The sequence below is a fragment of the Sinocyclocheilus rhinocerous genome, unplaced genomic scaffold (assembly GCF_001515625.1).
Source record: "Sinocyclocheilus rhinocerous isolate Xijiao unplaced genomic scaffold, SAMN03320098_v1.1 scaffold1222, whole genome shotgun sequence".
NCBI lineage: Eukaryota > Metazoa > Chordata > Actinopteri > Cypriniformes > Cyprinidae > Sinocyclocheilus > Sinocyclocheilus rhinocerous.
The window spans coordinates 105,989-123,713 of NW_015640234.1; the positions used below are offsets into that span (position 1 = coordinate 105,989).

The window sequence follows — 17,725 nt, forward strand, 5'->3', positions numbered from 1 at the left end:
GGAACACACACGTAGCACAGGGGATTGGCGAACAAGACCGGACGCAGGACACAGGAAAAACCAGGGCTTAAATAACTTGAACTAAACAAGGAACACCTGACATCAATTAACATAATCAACAAGGGAGAAACTGGGTAATGGTGAGCAAAACACAAGACGCAGGAACACAGGGCTGACAATAATAAATATAATTTATATAATAATATAATTAAGAAATTAAATGTATTAATACAGAGGACAATGAGCAGCATGTCTAAACAACGAGTTGGCCCAAATAAATGAATGAATGATCTAATAATAAGTAAAAACAATAGATAGAAGGGACTTACTGAAGCCTCTTGCTGCCTCCGCTGTCTCCACTGATCCCTCCGCTTCTGCCTCTGCTGCTCAGTCACCCTGAGGTTTGCTCCCTGTTGAGGGGAACTTGTAGGCACAAGTGCTCCCTGTGGGGTCCCAGAATGCACAGGTACACGTCCTGGAGGGCATGGTAATCCAGAGACAGACATGCGCAGATGTTCTGTTTTTCTTTTTTTTATGGTTCTGGTGAGCACTGCTTCTCCCTTCGGAGACTCAGCGGGCTCTGCCTCTGCCAGTGGAGACCTGGAAAGCACTCCTGCTCCCTGTGGGGTCCCGGCATGCACAGACGCTGCTGCTGGGCTCCTGTAGGGTAAAGGGGCTTCCTGTAGGGACTTGACAGGCATGGGTGCACCCTGTACAGAAGAGGCTTGAGGCTTCTGCTGTAGCAGCTTCTGCCTCAGATCTTTAGTCTTTGCCTCTGTTTAATCTTATTGGGCACAGGAGCTCCCTGAAGAGAAGACATTTGAGGCTTCTGTTGCAGCAGCTCCTGCCTCAGTGGCTCTGGGATCTTTAGTTTTTGCACCTTTGGGGCAGGCACAGGTGCTCTCTGTTGAGACTTAGAGAACATGGGTGTTTCTTGGGACACTGCGGGGACTGGTGCTCCTTGTTGGGTAGCCTACTAAAAGGCACAGGTGCTCCCAGTTCAAAAGCAGCTTTTAGTAGATGCTGCCTCAGATACTCAGGGACCCTGAGTTTTCCTTTTTGTTAGAACCCAGTGGGCATAGGTAGTTCCTGCAGGGACTCAGCAGACATGGGTGCTCCCTGTGTCTTCTTCTCACTCCACTTCCTTCACTGTTGCCTCCACTGCTTAGTGGTCTTCAGTGTGGCATCTGAGAATGCTGAGTCCCCCCACTCAGCCCTCTCAGACCCAGCAGACACAGGTGCTCCCTGCGGGGATCTGGCAGTCACAGGTGCTACCTGAGGCTTTCTCTGCCTCCACTTCCTCTGCTGCTCCGTGGTCTTCAGTGTTGTTTCTGAGAAACATAAGGATCACGTCCAACATATGTTTTGATATTCTGTGTATAACTTTCTCTTGTAATAGTGTCTAAACCAGTACAGTACGGACTTTCCTCTTTCTCACACATTCTGCTTTTCATTTCCTGCCCTCCATCTGAATTCCGCGCATCATCAGAATCACGTGATTGCAAACAAGCTCGCCTGAAATGTAGGCGAGAGTAGGCTGCTGCAGTGAGGGGAGGAGTGAAATAAGCGCAGTCAAGACGGGCAGTTCTGACCTCTCAAAGTAGAACAGACACCTACAAGCCCAAAGGCGGATATCGCGTTATTCACACTCATGTGATGTGTTGCTGATAAACACGATATAATTTTAGTTCTGTTGCTTTTATATGAAAACAAATTAATGAATGAATGAATGATGCATTTGTATAGTGCTTTATTGTGTATTGCTGTACACCCAAAGCGCTTTACAATCATGTGGGGGGGGGTCTCTCCTCAACCACCACCAGTGTGCAGCATCCACCTGGATGATGCGACGGCAGCCACAGCACAACAGCGCCAGTACGCTCACCACACACCAGCTACAGGTGGAGAGGAGAGAGAGTCATAGAGCCAATAGAGTGGATGGGGATTATTAGGAGGCCATGATTGACAAGGGCCAGTGGCTGCAATTTGGCCAGGACACCAGGGTTACACCCCTACTCTTTTACGAGAAGTGCCATGGGATTTTTAATGTCCACAGAGAGTCAGGACCTCGATTTAACGTCTCATCCGAAGGACGGTGCGTTTTGACAGTATAGTGACCCCATCACTATACTGGGGCGTTGAACTAATGAGCATTAAGCTGTATTGTCAGCGAGTCGTTTCCCATCGTGCTTTTGGTCAGCGCAGCTGAGGGAGAGCAACCAAAACCACTAGAAGGCAAGCCTGAAACCATTAGCCGAAAAAGCGTAACGGCTAAAGTTAACGCTTCCAGTCTGGCAGTACGTGGGAAAAAAAGACCAGAGACCATTTTTTTTTAATGGATGTCAATGGAGGAGAGGCTTCACTACGCTGAATAAACAGCTTTTTTAGAGGAAACGGCTAATCATTTAATGAATCAACAGCCTATCTGCTAATCTTCAACATGTTTTACACTAAACAATACTTTTGGATTGAACTATTTTTATAGTTTACCACGAAAAAATGCCGTTTTATAAGAGAAGTCACTGACTATTTGCGACAGGTGGGATTTCAGAGTGTCGCACAACTCTGACTGAAATTCAATGACATCAAGGCTGTAATGTGATTGGTTATTAAGGGACACGTGATCCAAGTTGACCGCTACGCTTTCTCCAATAGTAAGTAATACAGACCCTCTCATCTCCTTATAGTAAGACAATCTCTGGAGCAACTGCGCTCGACTGCACGGCCGACTCAAAGTCACGAGAGATTTTTGACATTCGTCAGCGTGACATCAGAGCAAGACGGACTGCCCTCGGACACATTTCTAACCGGCATGCATCCTGCGGTAATCCCCGGTGATTGGTTCTGCGCAGATTTTGCTCAGACTACCGCGAGATAGTAGGCTCTTGCAGTACTTTGATGTCATACGCCGATCGGTCTGCACAGCGCCACTTTGCTAAATCAATCACCCGCAGGTGGTCTGGTTTCATATGTGGATGGTACGGAATCATTGCTAAGACTTAGTTTGAATGGGGATATCCATTATATTTATTTCACTATTTTTAAAATCAGCTCCACAAATGCACGCATTTTACTATTATGTCCTCGGGTCGTAAACATTGTGGGTTGGACTATTAGAAACTGATAAATCATCCTTTTGACAAGCATAAATGCACCTATAGGAAGAGGGAAAACTTCCTGTAATTCACCATGAAAACTTGCATTTAATCGTTTTTTAAATATATATATATAAAGTTACAGTGAAATAAGACGTTTGTTATTATCGTTTAATAAATTACACCCATTTGGAAAATTACCAGCTTCTCATTGGGTGGGTCATAGTTGAAAGTGGGTGGGCCCGGGTGGGCCCATGCCAGGGGTCGGCAACCCACGGCTCTTTTTATTCGTATATATTTATACGTTTTATTCGTATCCAAAACGATGTGAACATCATGGAGCGCTAAACACTCTCCTGCAGTGTGCGTTTCATTCATACTGGAAACCGGAGGGCGCTCTCGTGCAGAAAGTTCAAAACGGACTCATAGAAGTAATAATAACTTATGATGCGCCAGGAAATCCCTAATATGGACATCCAGTTATCACTGTAGCTGAGCTGAATAACAAGCATAAACCAACTGATGAACATGAAGACAATAAACGATTGCGACAATATATGGTTTATGTGTGTTTTTCAAGTCTTCACTTTATCTGAATGATACAGTGCTAACTGACATAGCATTTATTACAGTACAGAAGCTATAAAATATATTTTCTGCCTTATTCTGTGATATAAATGGAAAAAGTGTTTGTAGTATAAACCAATCATAATAAAAATGTCTTTAGGAAAATATATATAAAATATAGAAATACAAAAATATAGAATACAAATTATTGGTTATTGTTCAGCAGTGTATTTTATTTCTTAGCCAATTAAAAGTAAGACATAAGAAAAGTTTTTTTGTCAATTAGACAAACATACATAATATTAATAATAATAATAATTATTATTACATTTGACATTTCTGTCCCCCTCACTTCTGAAATGATTGCTGTGCCCCTGCCCTGTAAACATAACTGAATATAAAACTTTAGCTGTGAAAACTGTTATCTTCATTTTAGGGATCAAATAGGTTTTGTAGCTCCACGTGAATTTTATTCGGTGGGACAGGGGCTAAAATGGCTCTTTTGATGTTGAAGGTTGCAGACCCCTGTCCCATGCCCACCCGTAGCTTCGCCACTGGCCCAAACTGTAAAGAGCATACTCACGATCACTCGCCGACTTGCTACAAAATGCATAAAACTAAATACAATTATTTTTTATTATTTATATTAGCCCTCTATGGCATGGTGTTGCCCTCAGAGGGCTAATATAAATAACAAAAATAATTTTATTTTGTTTTACTATTTATTTTAGTGAAGCAATGCAACAGATGCTGGTAGGTCACATGACAATGACAACACCGCGAATGTAGTATGTATAGTAAACAATTTTTATACAGAAAAAAAATACAACAGGAAGATAAAATCTTATAAGAACGAGACAACAAAATTGCTTGTGTTTCTCAATACGAGTAAGGTTGTTGCAACAGGTCTATGAAATTAAATACGGAAAAATAACTGACGACTATAGCTGAAGACGCACGCATAGGTTTGATGTATCTTTATTTGCCAAATGAGTAGCAGTCCTTGTTTTTTCTGTGAAGGCCTGTTTCACACAGCGGCACCCATATCAACATGTAGTGAAGCTTGTGTTTAAAAAAAAAAAAAGTTTCGTTCACGTAACAGTATTCACACTTCATCGTGGTTTTCTTTAGTACATTGTTTTCCCCCAATATATTAAGCCCAAATAAACTTTGTTATAGTTATAAGCAAAGCACCAAAATAAAGTAAATAAAAGAATCACTTCTACATTGTCTAAATAAAATTTTAAAAAATCAGTTACATAAGCAAATATGATGAAACCAGCGGGTGTAACCGTTTGTTGTGTGCTATACATTGTAATGACCACTAGGTGGCCACACCGTACACCGTATTGAAAAGCTTTGAATAAAGGACCGTTTTGCGATGGATCGCAAAGCTTCGTTTAACCATCACGGTTACCAGTTTAAAGCGTCCACTGCTCTCTGAGCAGCATGCAGAAGATGCTGAGCCTTGAGAATGCACTGTAAACCTTACAGTTTTTTTTTTTTTATTGCTTACACAATTACTGAAACTATGTCTCCTTTTCGCCACTCTACACACAAAACATTTCGCATATCTCTCAAAATCAAATACTTATTTCAAATCTATTTTAACTCTTAAAAAAAATGTTTTTGCATAGCAACTCTTTTGCAAGTAAAAGTACTATCTTGTGTCTTTTGCCTGTTCAGTGTGCAGTGTCTGTCACAGCACCCACACACATGTATGTGCAAAAATACACTGTAAATACAGTATGCACAACTGATGAGCATTAGTTATTGAACTGGACTGAATCAACACTGAACTAACTTGAGCTGTATAATGACACGATTGGCTTGTTTGAATTTGTTACTACTGCTTTGAAACAATCTGTGCTGTATAAAGAATTAGAAATAAAGTTATGTATGCATATTCAGAATATATTTACAAAGTACTGTAAGCAGAAATGCAAGGGGGAATTTTTTTGTTTGTGATCAATTTTTTGATTTTGATTGTGACTTGATATGGTATATGAGCGAATGGTGTGCCTCAGATATAACTTTGAGGGTGTAAGCAATTAAAAAAAAAACTATTTGAGTATTTCAGTCAGGTTTCATGTAGTGACAAACAAAAAAACAAGTACATCTGACTTACTCCAGTTTGAGGTTCACTATAAATTTTGATGTAAATGTAGCGCTTTGCAACATCCAAGAATAAACTCAGTGTTGTAAACCAGAATTTCATTTCTTTTCTGCAGAGTCGGGTCTCTTACAGCAGAATGTGTCATTGGTTGCAGTGCTTGTGTGTGCTGTGTGAAACAGGCTCGGAGTCAGTTGCTATGCAGGTCAGAATTCATGTGCACACAGATCCCAGACCTGCTGTTAGAGTTTACTTGCGACCATCTTGATGTACTGCAGGGCGTTATGTGCTGCGGTGTTGTGGGCGTTACTGCTGGTCATCCCGGTGCCGTGGCACACCGTCACCGGCCTGGTGGACAGTTCCACCAAACACTGGTACTGGCCGTTCACTGTCAGCTCATCTGCAAAACACACACATATATATATCAAACATATCCAGCCCTGATGACACAAAATGACACAAACTGAGAAACGAGAACCAACCGATGCCTATGTATGTGACCTGAAAGCCCAGCTCCAGTGAGATCTCCAGCAGCATCTGAATGTAGTCTGTGTTCGGGATGCTGAGCGGCGTCCTCCTCAGGAGGGAAATCTTCTCCCCTGTGGCCTGCCGTAAGCTTTCCACATACACGCGAGAAGGTGGGCTCTGGGGACCACAGGAGACATGGGGTCAAAACTGGACATGGGAGCACATCTGATCTGATTTAAAGGGATAGTTCACCCAAAAATGAAAATTCTGTCATTAATTACTCACCCTCATGTCGTTTCAAACCCGTAAGACCTTTGTTCATCTTCGGAACACAAATTAAGATATTTTTGATGAAATCTGAGAGCTTTCTGACCCTCCCATTGACAGCAAGGGAACTACCACAGTCAAGGCCCAGAAAGGTAGAAATAGTCCAGGGAGAGGAATTGTTGAATAAATTCGTTATTTTTGTTTTTTTGCGCACCAAAAGTATTATCATAGCTTCATAACATTACGGTTGACCCACTGATGTCATATGGACTATTTTAATGATGTCTTTACTACCTTTCTGGGCCTTGACTGTGGTAGTTCCCTTGCTGTCTATGGAGGGTCAGAAATCTCTCGGATTTCATCAAAAATATATTAATTTGTGTTCCGAAGATGAACGAAGGTCTTATGGGTTTGAAACGACATGAGGGTGAGTAATTAATGACAGAATTTTCATTTTTGGGTGAACTAACCCTTTAAATCCCAGCTGCTCCACAGTACTTTCCCCTGCTGCTCATTTTGTGTTCGTGAGTGGAAGCACCTCATGATTTGATGGTGACTCATTCAGCCGTGATTCAATTCCAAAATAATTCCTCATGCTGAAATATTGATGCAACCGGCATAAGAGCACAAATCATTTATGAGCCACGGTGACAAATCAAATCCTATTTAAGGGTTTTTCCTTCAACTTCAGGCTCTTTTATGTTCCAAGGGCTGATTTTTCTTTCTAATCTTTTATATAAAGATTTTTTTTACATAAAGGTCACATGAAAACTGCCTTCGTACCATGGTTTCATCATTTACTTTTGTTATAGAAATGTAAACCACAGTGTTTTTTCAGGCACTGGTCAATTTTGAGATTGTGAGTTATTTTGCTTCCATAACATGACTAGTGGAAAGAAAACATCCAAAATATTCAGATTCTGTTCTAGAAATGAGTGCATACTGAATTAGATCATTCCTAATTTACATATTTAAACAACATTTCTGACAGCTTTTAATACGAAACAATTGTCTTCATGTACTATGATTAATCAACTGCGGACAGTCTGGTGACATCACTGATCTGTTATATGTAGTTTAGGCCTGGTTTTCAGTTCAACTCATTTTACCCCCAGAAATTAAAATAAATAATAATAATAATAATAATAATTAACAGGGGCATCAGTACTGGTATCAGTGATAATAGTCTTGCAACTTAGTAAAAAGGATACCATTAAACAAATACTTTAAATATAAAATATTTAAAATATTATCTTTATGTTGCTTCCACTTCAGTCTGCAGATTTATTGTGTATATTTTCTGTATAATTAAAAATGTTAATATTAGGCATGATCAATAATTAATTATTATTTTTTAATCAATTCAACAGCACAAATATTTTTCAGTTATGATTTCCTCATAATACATTTTCTCAAATGTTTTCATTTCCGTTGTATTTATTTCATTTTCAATATACTGTAGAGATTATGATGCAGAAACACCAATGTTTCCAATGTCTAAAAATAAAGCATATTCGTCATTTTTGTCCTTTTTTCTTTAACCAAGCTAAAGGCTCTCAGGTATGTTAATGTGCACACATATCTCTGTATAAGTGCATCTTTGGGTGGTTTATGCATCTTTCTTAAACGTATAATTGTGAACTTTTATGGATGGTTTTGGTGAAAGAATCACAATGCATCAGTGAACAGATGAATGTCACTAACCCACGTGATCTCGGGAGATCCGGACAAACTCTGTAGTTTCCCCAGCATGCGTTCGGCTGCTGCGCGTCTGGCCAGCCTTTTGGAGCTGCCGGTGCCTGATGAGCAAAAGCACATCACAAAGCATCAGTACTCGTGCGCTCAGCGTGACATCACAATATGAAAAGCGGCTAACAGCACCTGACTCCTCCAGTCCTTCCAGACGACAGGTAACTGTGAACTCCTTCATATGATCCGGCCCTGTCTCCAAACACACCACATACTCCGGCAGACACCAAACTCTCTGCATGGCCAGCTCCTGACACAACACACAGCACCATTCAAATACACTCGAAACAAACAAATACTCTCCGCCATAATAATAATAATAACTAGATTAAAAAAACTCTGTCAAGACAAACTTTATGTTGGCTTGAGGAAGCGTAGCCAGAACTTTTGAAGCAGTTACAAAAGATAGAAGTTTGAAGATTTTAAATTTGAAGTAGTTTTACAAGCACAAAGGTTGGAGTTTTTGTATGTCATGCAGGCTGTCAGACATGAATAAATGCTGTACTTTTTTTACTTTTTATTCATCAATGAGTCCTGAAAAAAGTATCACAGGCTCCAAAAAAACAACAACTATTCAGCACCAAAACTGTTTTCAATATTGATAATAAGTCAGCATATTAGAATGATTTCTGAAGGATCATGTGACACTGAAGACTGGAGTAATGATGCTGAAAATTCAGCTTTGATCACAGGAATAAATTATATTTTAATTTATATTTAAATTGTAATAATATTTCACAATATTATTGTTTTTTTTCATTGTTTTTAAATGCAGCCTTGATAAGCATAAGAGTCTTCTTTAAAAACACTAAAAATCGTACTGATCCCAAACTTCTGAACGTCAGTGTAGATACTCATATACATGCATATAAATGCATCAACTTGCTCTCGAGTGTTCACAGACCTGCTTTGACCTTTCCAATATAGTGGGTGACTTACGTAGAGCGGCCCACCGAAACAGCCGCTAATAAGGCATCTGCGTATACATATGTGTTGTTAGCATGTCCTATGCCAGTGTTTCTCAACCCTGGTCCTGGGCGCCCCCCAGCACTGCACATTTTGTGTGTCTCCCTAATCAAACACACCTGATTCAACTCATTAGCTCATTAAAAGAAACTCCAGGACCTGAAATGGGTGTCAGATAAGGGAGACATACAAAATGTGCAGTGTTGGGGGGCGCTCAGGACCAGGGATGAGAAACACTGTCCTATGCTATTGCTAGGCTTTGTTAGTGATCGATAGATTTTCAGGAAAACCGAAAGGCCTGTCTGGTGCTTGACCAGATACCTGCAGGACTCCTACATGATTGGATTCACCGGCTTCAGGAGAAAGACCATCTCTCCGATCACTGCGAAAGATTCAGAAAACATGGGTAAGTCTTACCTCAAGTATCTGATCTATAATAGCTCATATCACTATCTACAGTGTGTACTTTACTTTGGCTGGGTGTCTCGTTTCAATAATTTCAAGGCGGCTTCTGCAGCTTCATGTTTAGCAGCCTTTTTAGTGGATCCTCGACCTTTAAGAACGAAATGTTATCTATTAGAATACTAGTGTGCACTATATAATATATACTCTTACTAGGCGGTATTTAAATGAATACATAAGTATGTAAATGTCAGACCTTTGCATGTGATGCCTCCTATGGTGACACTGAACATGAAGGAGGACTGGTGCATGTCTCCTTCAGCCTGAGCCTGGATGAGCTCGTACACGGGCGCGCTGCCCATTTTAATGCCATATTCATGCAGGATCTGGACGGGTGTTTTCTCCTGACAGCGCTGATTAGCCATGGCGACTCTGAGAAGAGAATAATATATTAATACCTCGACGGAATAATGATGGAACATAATAATACAAAGATGCTAGATAAGAGCGAACTACAGAAACTAGGACAAATACAACCCAAAACATATAATGCAGATATTGACAAGACACTACATTATAACACAAACAATACATCCTGCCTGTCTATAGCCTATGTGCAGTCAATAAACAGTCTGCCATCCATATACAGATATTACATTAAACAGACACGTACGTGTTTGGAAACATCAATTGTTAAATATAAATATACATATATACGTGTGTGTAAAAGAAAATAAGATTATATGTCAAAATGTAAGCTTCTTACTGAGCATCGGCCATTATTGCTATGCGTATGCCGCTTCTACGTTGATTGACAAACTCACTGGCCAATAGTAGTCCACTATACTGACTATAAGCCCCGCCTTCCGCACGGTACTGCGCCAGAGCCCCTCCTACAGGGGAAACCCCAATGTTAGCAATAATGCGTAACGCTAGGAATCCCGAGGAGACTAGAATGTGTTTTTCCCTTCAGCACGCTGAATAGACCGCTTTTGTGTGGAAACAACTCGCCACAGTATAAGGCCGACTGTCCGCTGATCTTTTTGGCATGACATGATTTCGGAGTGAATGATAAAAGCCAGGGATAATTTTGCGACAGATGTGGTTCTTTTAACGGCACAGCCCATTCACTTCTGTGGTTATATGGCCAAGGTGATTGACCGTTTTGAACACAGATATGTATATCTATGGTTTTAACAGCCATTCATGAAGTTACCCGATTTGACGCCGAGTTAGCATCTCCTTTCAATAAGAAGATCTCTGGCTCCACCTCTCATACGCTTGTGGGAGTGGTTGTAACCCTTATACAGTCTATGGTTGTAACCTTTTTTTCTAAAAAAATTTTTGGATTGGTTGTAACTTTTTTTTTTTTTTAAACAGTTTATGGTTGCAACCAATCGGATTCAGATTTAAGCTTTATTTTGGCACAATAAAAGGAAGCTTCACACTGTACTGTACTGTACTAGTAACCAGGGATGGGCAGTATTTCAGATACATGTATTTAAAATACGTATTTGAAATACAAAATACTTTTTTGTATTTTAAAGCCTTTGAAAAAAAAATCTAATGTAATTTGCATTTAAGTAAATTTTTCCACACAGTATTTTGTATTTGTATTTAAATAAATTTTTCCACACAGTATTTTGTATTTGTATTTTAAATACATTTTCATGCATTTATGCCCATCTCTCTGCTAGTAACGTAATACAGACTGATGTCACACTTAAACATTCAATTAAACAAAATATCTCAAATGGGAAAACAACAACAAAATTGCGTAAAACAATATATTGTGTTTAAAACTTAAGTCAAAGTTTTACTTTGTAGTGAATTGTAAAAAGTTCTGTGTCCACTTTCTTTTGTGAGCAGCTGCATTCATTTCTCTTTGGTAAGGCTGTTTACTGAGTCTGTAGATGCTCAGGACTTTTCTGTGTTTACCCAGCCACTCGATTTAAACATCTCATGAACATCGTCAACATCAAAATTGTATTTAATTTATTTAGGGTGCAGATGGCAATAAACAGCAGCTGCAGCAGGCTTTCCCTTGCCATTGAAATATCATTATTTTACTAATAAACTGCTAGTTGCAACAGTCCACACTTGTGTGGAAACTATCCATTCATGCTCTTATAGAGCGACAAATAAAAGTGCTTTAGAGCGTCGTGCCCCCTGGACAAATACATACAAGTGCAATAATCCTAGTACAAGTTTTTTTTTTCCAGCAGAAACATAAACAGCACTGTTTTGGGGTGAATTTGGAAATGAAATGTTCTTTTAACACTTCATGATGTTATTGACAATATAATTTTAAAACGGCTCCATATTTGTTTATTTCATAAAATTCTAAAATATTTATTTTTTTGTTAGGTAAGTCAGAATTACTGTATGTGAACAGTATTTTCAGGACCTTACCCCTTGTTTCAATTAAACAAGATAATCATCACCCCAGCTCAACGTGTAAACATTGATGAACATCTGTGTGTTTGTGTATGTGCCGTGTATGCTGTCTGAGAGGTTTCATGGACTGCAGCAGGACATTATGGAAGGGGTCGGTGAGTTTTGGGTGGAGGGAAAACCACTCTCTTGGTGAGGGTGAACTCTGGCTGTGGCATCTGCTTCCTCAAACCGCTTTTGTCCGTCTTTTTGCTCACATCGCTGTTCACCTGCGTCAGAATGGAGAGTAGGTCTATACCCCTACATGCACATGAGACAGAGAGACACAAAATCAGACATCCAACCAATGTCCACAGTCAAATTTATACACTGTTACAGTTAGTTACAGACAGTGACTTCTGACTCAACCAGTGTTTCCACAGTGAAGAAACCTCACCCCCACCCTGTACCTCCTTGAGTTTTGTGTGATTCCTTAACAGAACTGACTCATAAGAATCATTCATTCTCAAATACACCGATCAGGCATAACATTATGACCACTGACAGGTGAACTTAATAACACTGATTATCTCTCAGCACCTGTTAGCGGGTGGGATATATTAGGCAGCAAGTGAACATTTTGTCCTCAAAGTCGATGTGTTAGAAGCAGGAAAAATGGGCAAGCGTAAGGATTTGAGCGAGTTTGACAAAGGCCAAATTGTGATGGCTAGACGACTGGGTCAGAGTCAGCATCTCCAAAACTGCAGCTCTTGTGGGGTGTCCTGGTCTGCAGTGGTCAGTATCTATCAAAAGTGGTGCAAGGAAGAAACCGTGGTGAACTGGCAACAGGGTTGATGCGCGTGGGGAGCGAAGGCTGGCCCGTGTGGTCTGATCCAACAGACAAGCTACTGTAGCTCAAACTGCTCAAGAAGTTAATGCTGGTTCTGATGGAAAGGTGTCAGAACACACAGTGCATCACAGTTTGTTGCGTATGGGGCTGCATAGCCGCAGACCAGTCAGGGTGCCCATGCTGACCCCTGTCCACCGCCGAAAGCCCAACAGTGGGCACGTGAGCATCAGAACTGGACCACGGGGCAATGGAAGAAGGTGGCCTGGTCTGATGAATCACGTTTTCTTTTACATCGCAATACAGATTGCGTCAAAGCAGATTTACAGTGTTAAACAGGAAAATGATGTTTCAATGATGCAAACAAAATTCAATTCTGCTTTAAAGCAGCTCTAAAAAGAGGACACTGATAATGATTATTACAGTAACAAAAGCACTAATTGACCATAATGATTTTTGTCCTAATATTGCAGCCTTACCCTCAATGGATTTGTTTTATCATTTATATACTTTATGTAGGCTATTTACACTGTTATTTTTGTGTAAATACATGCATACCACCTTTGAACAGCATTGAACATAATAATAAACATAAATGCCATGTCAGATGCAGCTTCTGTTCGACCTTTCCAGTGTAGAGATGGCTTTCATTGAGCTTTATAAAACTTTATTGGTAACAGTAGTTTATTTATGATCTGTAGCAAGGTCTATAGTATTCTGATTGATTGAGCCATGAACCAAACCAACCAGCTATGAGGTGAATCACAACATTAATTTAAAGATGGTGATTCTATTATTAAAAACTATTTATTATATTTAACTTTATTGCAAAATACGCATATATATACAAATATTTAATTGGTTTGAGTGTAGGGAGACTCGATTGGCCTACTGGCACGTGTGTGCCTGATAACTGGTTTATATATGTGTGTTTGTTACACTAACCTTTGTCAATATCTGTTCCTTCTCTGTTCCCCAGTGTGCATGCACTGAAGTCATAGTTGTTGATGATTAGACAGAATCCTCTCCTGTCCCCCTTCATCTCATACTGCTGGATCTACCACACAAACGGCACAACTGTTAAGAAGTGTGGAGAATGCCTGGTTTGATTTAAGCAGGGGTGTCAGCAACAGAGTCCAGTATAACATAATATAGTATACATACAAAAATATAGTTAACTGCACAGATCATGGCCGAATAGAGCAAAACTGACTAATAAACAATTCACAAGCCCTCAGTAAAGTTTCCAGTATCTTTGTGCACATATAACAATGGTCTCTGTCGATCCATTCACTCTTCAGCAGCAGTTGTGGTTTTAACCCATGTATCTTCATCTCCTCTCTGGTGACGGTGTCTGTATCCTGTAACAGGAAGTCCAATTTCTGCAGCACCTGTAGCCTTCTAAGATGTCTTCAGTGATTGCTTTTCCTCTGACGTCTTCTCCACACTGTTCTTCTAGTCTCTCATTGCAGTTGGTCAGTCTTCTTCTTTGCAATCAAGCATTACTAAGCACACATCCTATAAGTCCTTAACTTGCCAGGTGGAGCTGCCATGCATTGGACTGGTTGGTCCAGCATATCCCACGGATGCTCAATCAGATTACCATCTGAAGAATTTGGAGATCAGGACAACACCTTTATGTTCCTCAAATCATTCCTGAACAGTGTGCAGTGTAGCAGGTGCAATATCCTGCTGAAAGAGCCCACTGCCGTAAGGGAACATCATTGCCATGAGGGCCAACATCCTGCAGAATTTAGCTTCAACCAGCTTCAGCACAATTCGATGAAGGTTTCTAGTGAGTCTGAAGTCCTTAATTAGCTGGTTCAGGTGTGTTTAATTAGGGTTGGAGCTAAACTCTGCAGAACAGCGGCCCTCCAAGAACAGGTCTGGAGACCCCTGGTGTACCTGCTCTGGAATGAGGTTTAGGTAGGTGGCATGTCTCAAATTGACGGCCACACAAATGTCCGGACACAGGGTTTCCCAGCAGAACATTGTCCAGAGCATCACAAGCCCTCAACCAGCTTGTCATCTTTCCACAGTGTATCCTGGTGCCATTACAGGTAAACAGTGGACATGTTGTATACAACCATTCACGTGATTCATCAGACCAGGCGACCTTCATTCATTTCTCCAAAGTCCAGTTCCGTCCGTACAGTACTAGGGGCTTTCGGCTGTGGACAGGGGTCATTCATGGGCACTCTGAAGAGTCTGCACCTACACAGGCCCATATGCATCAGGGTGCTATGCGATGTGAACATTGTGAACAGTGTCGTGAATATTGCTCCTTTAGCCATCATTAAAATTGTCACCACATAAGACTATTCTGTTTTGTTTGGTCCAGACGGAACAGCCACCGATTTGTGGTTTGTCCCTCCTCGGAACACTGTTAGTAGGTTCTTACAAATGCTGATCATAAGTATCCCACAAGCTTCGCTGTTTCAGAGATGCTCTGACACCGTTGTCTGGCCACAACAATTTGGCCCTTGTCAAAGTCACTCAGATCTTTATTCCTGGCCATTTCTCCTGCACCAACTGGTTGCTCATTTACCATATAAATTACCCAGACCTTAACACGAGTCCTTTAAATGAGATGATTAACAGTATTAATTTCACCTATGAGCGGTCATAATGTTTTGCCTCATCAGTGTATTACAACATACATTCTCTTTGTTCTGTATATGGTCATGACATCCTAATGCATTTTCTACCATCTAACCCTAACTTAACATGGAAACTGCCTTTGTATGATACACCAGGTAATGGCATTTCCTACAACTACAGACTATTCCTACATCCAATGTTACTTGTGCATGAAATGTAGATGAGACGTTCGCTATAATAAACAATCAGCGATTATGGATAATCTTGCTTTATCAAAATAATAATAAGCTTAGTACACACCCAATTTGGTGTAAAAATGTAGCACATGGAGCATTACTATGTACCATAAATGTGCCTGTTAAATAACTAAACTTGTGAGTGATTGATAGAGAACACAGAGTTCAATAATTTAATATTAAGATAATATGTAACAAAAACAAGATTTTTATCCTTCACCCTTCAAATGATTTAAGGAAATATGAAAAAAGTGCTCACCAATTACATACAATACTGTCTTTACTTGTTCCCTATCTGTTGGTCACTACGAGTTATGTCGAACGACATTATGGGGTCTCACTTGGGAGCCCAATCATCTCTGAGTTTAAGAGAAAACGCCAATGAGAATTGGCTAGTGGATTTTTGCATGCTGAGCCACTCCCTGTGCACACAGGTATATAAGGCGACAGCGTGCATCCACTCATTAGATTTTTGCTTCAGAGCCGAGTAGTTGTAAGAAAAGCAGTTATACTCCACAAAGCCATTCATCTGCTGTATGTTGGGAAGCTGTTCTGGTTGGCGGTACGGCGTGAACAGTGGTGTCCCTTTCAGCGATTCCCCTGGGTGCTTTAACTAAAAAAGCAGATTTCCTAAAAGAGCAAATCACAGACGATTCGCGTCTTTATAAAGACGCCGTTTCATCCGTGTCCTTCTGTTTGCGGACGTTTCCTGTCCTCTGACAACGGCCACGAGCGTTGTCTTCCATGTCTGGTTATTTAGCACGCTGAAGACGCGTTCATGGATGGTTTATTCCCGCACTGCGAGTACGTGACCATGGCAACGCTGCGATCGCGTCTCTCCATTCTTAAAGGGAAAGGAGCAGACCCCTCTGTCACTACCCCACTACTGCAGCATCGGGGGATGGGCTATTGACCTCTGTGGATGAAGATTCGGCGGGGCTGCCCCCCTCGGTTGTTGTCGCCACTGCCGAATCGGACCCAGAGTTGACGGCCGTGCTTGCAGCTGTGAGCATCAGGTTGGAGGTGAATACACCGCCCAGCCCTGAGTGCTCTCAGCTGGACGTCTGGTTTCTCGGTGTAGAGCATGGCTCTCAACCACGTTCTGCTCTGGTTCCTTTCTTCCCGGAGGTGCATGAGGAAGTGACGTAGTCGTGGATGACCCCTTTTACAGCCAGAAGCCGCTCGTCTCCTTCCTCCGTCCTCACTACCCTCGATGGCGGGGCGGCTAGGGGGTGCATAGACATTCCCCAGGAGGAGAGAGCGATTGCTGGTGCACCTGTGCCTGCAAAACGCCGCCACTTGGAGGAATAGTCCGTGTCTCCCGTCCAAAGCCTGTAAGCTGTCGGCGGCTCTCGCTGCCAAAGCTTACAGTGCTGCGGGCCAAGCTGCCTCTGCCCTGCATGCCATGGCGATCCTGCAATTTCACCAAGCCAAGGTTTTAACAAATGCACGAGGGTAGTACCGACCCGAGGTTGATGCAGGAGCTGCGCACGGTGACTGACTTCCCCCTCCGGGCGACGGAATTCACGACACGGTCCCTCTGGAAGGCGATGTCCACTCTGGTGGTCCAGGAGCGCCATCTCTGGCTCAACCTGGCTGAGATGAAAGATGTTGACAAAATACGCTTTCTTGACGGTCCCATCTCCCAGGCTGGCCTGTTCGGTGACACTGTTCAACACATCCAACACATCCTGCCCCGACGTGATCCTCCAGCTGCCACCTTTCCGTCACGGGCCGTGTCTCAGTCTGCTCGTCGCCATGGGCGCCCTCCTGCGTCCTCCAAACGGTGAGGAGAGCGCACCCGGCCACTAAGTCCTCCAAGAAGACGAGGAAGCGGCCCTGACACGGGCAACCCGGAGATGTGGGAGACTGCTCTTCAGGAGGTGGTGGAGACAGCGCCGCTCCTTCCCCCGGAGGAGGGCCGGGCGGAGAATCTTCTGTTCCCTTTTCTTTTTGTTCGCCGTTGAGCCAGCGGTGACCACATTGTCAAAAAAAGAGCAGTTTCCTTTTCCTCCGGGTTACAAGGCTCGTGGGATGACAG

At 41.7% G+C, this 17,725-nt stretch overlaps 2 protein-coding genes across 3 annotated transcripts in view; both read right to left on the reverse strand.

Annotated features, from left to right (window-relative positions):
• Positions 1-5,861: 5,861 nt before the first annotated feature.
• Positions 5,862-10,479, reverse strand: LOC107752576 (interferon-inducible double-stranded RNA-dependent protein kinase activator A homolog). 2 transcript variants are annotated; one of them, XM_016568581.1, is made up of 8 exons: positions 10,394-10,479; positions 9,884-10,059; positions 9,697-9,778; positions 9,547-9,607; positions 8,392-8,509; positions 8,215-8,309; positions 6,258-6,420; positions 5,862-6,175 (listed from the first exon to the last, which is right to left on the reverse strand). In XM_016568581.1, the coding sequence occupies exons 1-8, from the start codon at positions 10,405-10,407 to the stop codon at positions 6,018-6,020; spliced, it is 867 nt and encodes a 288-aa protein (XP_016424067.1). In that variant the 5' UTR covers positions 10,408-10,479; the 3' UTR covers positions 5,862-6,017. The 2 variants fall into 2 exon arrangements, with proteins under 2 accessions (XP_016424067.1, XP_016424068.1); XM_016568582.1 differs by lacking the exon at positions 10,394-10,479 and adding an exon at positions 10,301-10,359.
• An 834-nt stretch (positions 10,480-11,313) lies between these two features.
• Positions 11,314-17,725, reverse strand: part of LOC107752597 (caspase-8-like) — an 18,071-nt gene continuing 11,659 nt past the window's right edge. The window contains exons 9-11 of the mRNA XM_016568609.1: positions 13,793-13,904; positions 12,412-12,502; positions 11,314-12,321 (exon numbers count right to left, since the gene is read on the reverse strand). Coding sequence (XP_016424095.1) covers positions 12,165-12,321; positions 12,412-12,502; positions 13,793-13,904 — 360 coding nt within the window. The 3' untranslated portion in view covers positions 11,314-12,164. The remainder of the gene's footprint in view (positions 12,322-12,411; positions 12,503-13,792; positions 13,905-17,725) is intronic.